We start from the raw sequence: 5,161 nt of genomic DNA, 5'->3' as shown, positions 1-5,161 counted from the left end.
AAGATAAATAGAGTAACCAGAAGTAGAACGACGAGTGTCAGGGCAGCCTGCCCAATCGGCATCAGAGTAAGCAACTAAAGCACCAGGAGTGGCAGAAGGGCGAAAATGAAGACCAAACTGAAGGGTGCCCTTAACATAGCGAAGAATACGCTTAACAACAAGAAAATGGTCCTCAGTTGGAGAATGTAAAAATTGGCTAACAGAATTGACAGCATGAGCAATGTCGGGCCGAGTAATGGTCAAATATTGAAGGGCACCAACAAGAGACCGATAGAGAGTCGGATCCGAAAAAGGTGTACCATCAGCAGATAGGTGCTGTGCAACAACCATGGGAGTGGAAACTGGTTTGCTGTCAAGTAACTGAGCTCGAGTAAGAATATCTCGTGCATACTTGAGCTGACTGAGGAAAAGACCATCTGCAGTTGTGGAAGCTTCAAGACCGAGAAAATAACTGAGAGGACCCAAATCTTTGGTGGCAAACTCAGAATTGAGCTTGCAAGTGAAGCTGTTCAGAAGAGAGGGATTGTTGCCAGTAATAATAATATCATCAACATAAAGAAGTAAATAGATGATATCAGACTGCTTATGAAAAATAAAAAGAGAAGTATCAGCACGACTGCAAGAAAAACCAAGTTGAACAAGAAATGAGCTGAAACGCTGAAACCAGGCACGCGATGCTTGCTTGAGACCATAAAGGGCTTTCTTTAACTGACAGACATGATTTGGAAAGCGAGGATCAATGTACCCAGGAGGTTGCTCCATATAAACATTTTCAGTGAGAGTACCATTAAGAAATGCATTCTTGACATCAAGTTGGCGAAGAGGCCATTTGTTGGTAACAGCAAGAGAAAGCACAACACGAACAGTGGTAGCCTTAATAACAGGGCTAAAAGTGTCAGTATAGTCAAGACCAGGTACCTGTGTATAGCCTTTGGCAACAAGGCGAGCTTTGAGACGCTCAATAGATCCATCAGATAGATATTTGGTCCGGAACACCCATTTGGAGCCCACAATGTTGGTGTTAGCAGGTCGTGGAACCAAAGTCCAGGTGTGGTTATTCTGTAGGGCACGAACTTCGTCATCCATAGCCGCAAGCCAAGCAGGATTTTTAGCGGCAGATTTGAATCCTTTTGGTTCAGTAGATATAAGTAGAGCAGAAAGAAGACCAGAGGATCCCAAAGTACCAATATTAGCTGGATGACGAGTTTTAAAAATACCAGCTTTAGCTCGTGTGAGCATAGGATGAGACCCCAACGGGAAAGCTGGAGCGGGAGTGAGATCCATAATGTGAGGTTCGGTGGCAGACTCAACAGGAGGTGAACTCGATGCCGAGTGTAGCGAAGAAGGACCTGCAAGAGAGTCAGTAGCCTGCAAAGACTCATCCACTGGGTCAGTACAAATAGCACATGGGCTAGATCCGGATGGAGTAATGAGTGGGGAATGGTGCTCGGAAGAAAATGGAGGGGGGGGGTTCGGCATGGATCATATTGGGTTCCAAGAAATTGGAAAAAGTGAGAGAGGATATGGGCTGAGCTTGAGATTTGTCAAGAAAGGGAAAATGATTTTCATCAAATTGGGCATGGCGGGTGATATATAGCCTAGAGGTGGTGGGATCGAGACAACGAAAACCTTTATAGGAGGGACTATAACCCAAAAAAATGCATAGAATGCTGCGCGGGGAAAATTTGTTAGGCATATAATCACGCAAGCATGGATAAACACGACAACCAAAGGGATGAAAATTTTCATAGTTAGGAGACGAACCATAGAGAAGCTCAAAAGGTGACTTACCTCCAAGAAGTGGTGTGGGCAACCGGTTGATGATGTAAGTTGCAGTGCTGAAGGCGTCAACCCAGAAGCGAGGAGAAAGATGAGAGTGAAAAAGGAGGGCAAGACCAGTCTCGGTAACATGACGATGTTTTCGTTCAGCGCGACCATTTTGAGCAGGTGTGTATGGACAGGAGAGTTGAGGATGGATACCAGAAGTGCGAAGGTGATCTTTGAAATGATGACTAGTGAATTCAGCGCCACCATCGCTTTGAAAAATTTTTATACGAGCAGAATGTTGATTTTCCACAAATGTTTGAAATTGGCGGAAAACATCATAAAAGTCAGATTTTAATTTCAAAGGATATAACCAAGTGAAGCGAGAAAAATCATCAATAAAAAGAACATAATAGGTAAAACCTGAGGTGGATTTGACGGGGGAAGGGCCCCATATATCACAATGAATTAAATCCAACACATTAGATGAGCGATGTTCATTACGTGAATAAGGCAATCGATGATTTTTCGCAAGTTGGCATGTACTACACAATGTGGGAGAAGGCAACAAAGAAGTAAGAAAAAGATGACCATTTTTATTCAAAAAGGAAATAACAGAATGATTCACATGACCAAGACGAGCATGCCATAAATCATATGAAGCATGAAGAGATTTATTTTTAAGAACAGAAATAAAAGCGGAATGACCACGCTCCAGCACATATAAGCCGCCATCTCTTTTACCGGTTGCCACTACCCTTCCCGTTTGGCGATTCTGGATAGTGAAAAAATTATTAGTAAAAGTAACAGATAATGGAAAATCTGATGTTAATTTACTAATAGACACGAGATTTTTAGTAAGACGAGGGACAACTAAAACATCAAGTAAATGAAGGTTCGGATTTGGAGAAATGGTACCCGTATGAGTTATGGGTAGGGAAGCACCATTCCCTACAATTACACAATCCTTACCCGTGTATGTATTTGAGTGAGCCAAATTGGATGGGTCGGTGCTCATGTGGGCCGAAGCCCTAGTATCTAAGTACCAATCGGGTGTTTCAAGTTCAGAAACAGAGCAACCATTGGTGAAAGCCTCGGCAAGGTGAGCAGAAGGCTCTTGGCGTGCATACCGCTGGTTGCAGCGGTCGGCGTAGTGTCCTTCAGTGCGGCAAATTTGGCAGCGGGGGGGGCGACGCCCATGACCAGAAGAGGTGCGTCCAGGGCCACGATTTGAAGAAGAATACCCATGGCCGTTGCTACGTCCGCGGTGCGTACGGGAGGAATTTCCTCTCTGGGTTGCACGATCATGGCTTCGGTTTGTGGCTGTGAACGCTGTAGTGGGTGGACCCGTGGATTCAAGAGACTTTTGAAAGAGCTCAAAGCTCTCAGCCTTTGAAATCAAGTCAGCAAAACAGGGGAGGGGCGTAACAGCCATCTGCGCAGTGGAGAAGGAGGAAAAATCAGAGCCAAGACCACGGAGAAACTAGTGTACCTTATCGGTGCCGTCGACGGGGCAACCAATCGCATGAAGCTGATCACATAGTGTCTTGAAGGCACGGGCGTACGCCGTAACAGACCGAGTACCACGCTTCATCAGCTGAAGATCATCTTTCAGTCGGATTTCTCGAGCTTTGCTGCGGTGGCTGAAGGTGTTTTCCAAGGCTAGCCAGACCTCTCTAGAGGTAGAGAGACCAACTACCTCAGCCATTGCTTCTTCGGTGAGGGAAGAGAGGAGAAGACTGAGTAGTCGCTGGTCAGTGGCTTTCCATGCCAAGTATTTGGGATTAGGTGTCTGTGAATTTTCTGGGTCAAACCGTGAGGGAGATGCAAGAGAACCATCAACATATCCGATTAATTCTTGGCTTTCAAGAAGGGGAAGAAGTTGGCTTTTCCATAAGAGATAGTTTGTAGAGGAAAGCTTGATGGTTACCATGTGAATCATGGTGTTGAAAGGGAGAAGGGTGGACTCGGCAGCCATAGGGGAGGAGAAGGGAGGGATCGGAGGGATGCTAATCCTGAAGGGCTCTCTGATACCATGAGAAGGTTTGATGAAACCACCACACCTTGAAGTGGTGAGTAGTTTTCCATTTATAGCAATTTACATATCGTATGAATTAATTACATATCAAATACAATAAATATAAAATGTAAGTAAATGGAAAGTGTATACAAAATAAACTCCTAAAATCAAGGTCTGAATTAAGGGACATATATCAAGCCTCAGATGAAGGCAAAGTATCCTCAACAGTAATTACCCATGAGCCAAATAGGAGGCATCAAAGCGGTCCCTATCGCCCGACACGACGCCGGTGGCAGCGAGTGATCGTCGTGACCAGTAGGCGCGATCAAGACTTTATAGTCATCGCTACCAAGGCAATCGATGGGCGGATATCGACTGTGCGTATCCGTCACGTTGGAGGAGCAGTTGTAGAAGGTACTGTTTATACGATGAAGATCATAAGGAGGATATTCCAACTGGAAAGGAGAGCCCGGTCGACTAAAGTTGTGCAACAACAGTTTGAAAATGCACTGTTCCGGGTCGCCGATTTTCAACCACTGCTCCGGGTATGAGATTTCTGTGACGACGAAGTAGCCGGAGGAAGGGAGAGTGAGAATTGTTTGGTTTTGGCTGTTGCATGAGAGATCGAACCCCGGACCACAGCCACACGTTTTGTCTTGAGAGCCTTTCAGTCGGAAAGGAAACGTCACCTGCAGATTTTGGGTGCCATCGCAAGATGAAGGTTTGCAGTTGGTGTCACTTGATGCTATTTGAGGAAGGAAAAAGAAGCCGAACAAGAAGATGGAGAAGAAGATTTGGAAGGCAGCCATTCGTGTGAGTGAGAGGTCCGAAATACTCTGCTTTTGGGCTGGGGGCCAAAGCTACATGGGAATTAATGGGATGCAGAGTCTCCAAAGTCAGAGGGGCTATACTTTCTGTAGAGCTGAAATTAATCCCGATCGAGATCGTCGACGATGTGCCCTCCAACGTGGGCTGAGGGTTTAAGAAAAACTCTATTTATCATATTCACATGACATTGTAATTAATAATTCTTATTATTAATAAAATAAAATAATTAGTTTACTCTTTTGTTTAAATTTTATTGACCGGCCTTCCTTGACGACGAGACCAGTGATGTTAATCAGTAAATCCCCGCAAAGAAGTCAATTCGAGTAAAAGAAATATTAATTTATTTTCAATTATTGTGATTAATTTATATTTTTTAAAATATATCAAGTTAATTATAGTGATTGATGTTACTAAAAATGATAAAATAAACGATGGAGAATAAAGTTGTTTTTCTTGTCGTCAGCGTGAAATGATATAATAGGTAAGAGTAATGGTACACACAGAATATTTTTACAATAATATTATAAGATGAAGGCATTTTATAAAATA

The 5,161-nt window shown here is 43.8% G+C and overlaps 1 protein-coding gene across 1 annotated transcript; it reads right to left on the bottom strand.

Moving 5' to 3' along the window:
* Window positions 1–4,005: 4,005 nt before the first annotated feature.
* On the bottom strand, window positions 4,006–4,593 carry LOC122289366 (putative RING-H2 finger protein ATL21A). Its single transcript, XM_043096342.1, has one exon. The coding sequence runs from the start codon at window positions 4,591–4,593 to the stop codon at window positions 4,006–4,008; it is 588 nt and encodes a 195-aa protein (XP_042952276.1).
* Between the last annotated feature and the right edge of the window lie 568 nt (window positions 4,594–5,161).

The sequence above is a fragment of the Carya illinoinensis genome, chromosome 12 (assembly GCF_018687715.1).
Source record: "Carya illinoinensis cultivar Pawnee chromosome 12, C.illinoinensisPawnee_v1, whole genome shotgun sequence".
Taxonomy (NCBI): Eukaryota; Viridiplantae; Streptophyta; class Magnoliopsida; order Fagales; family Juglandaceae; genus Carya; species Carya illinoinensis.
Note: the sequence above shows the minus strand (reverse complement) of the source record. Positions and strands in the feature narration are given on the sequence as shown.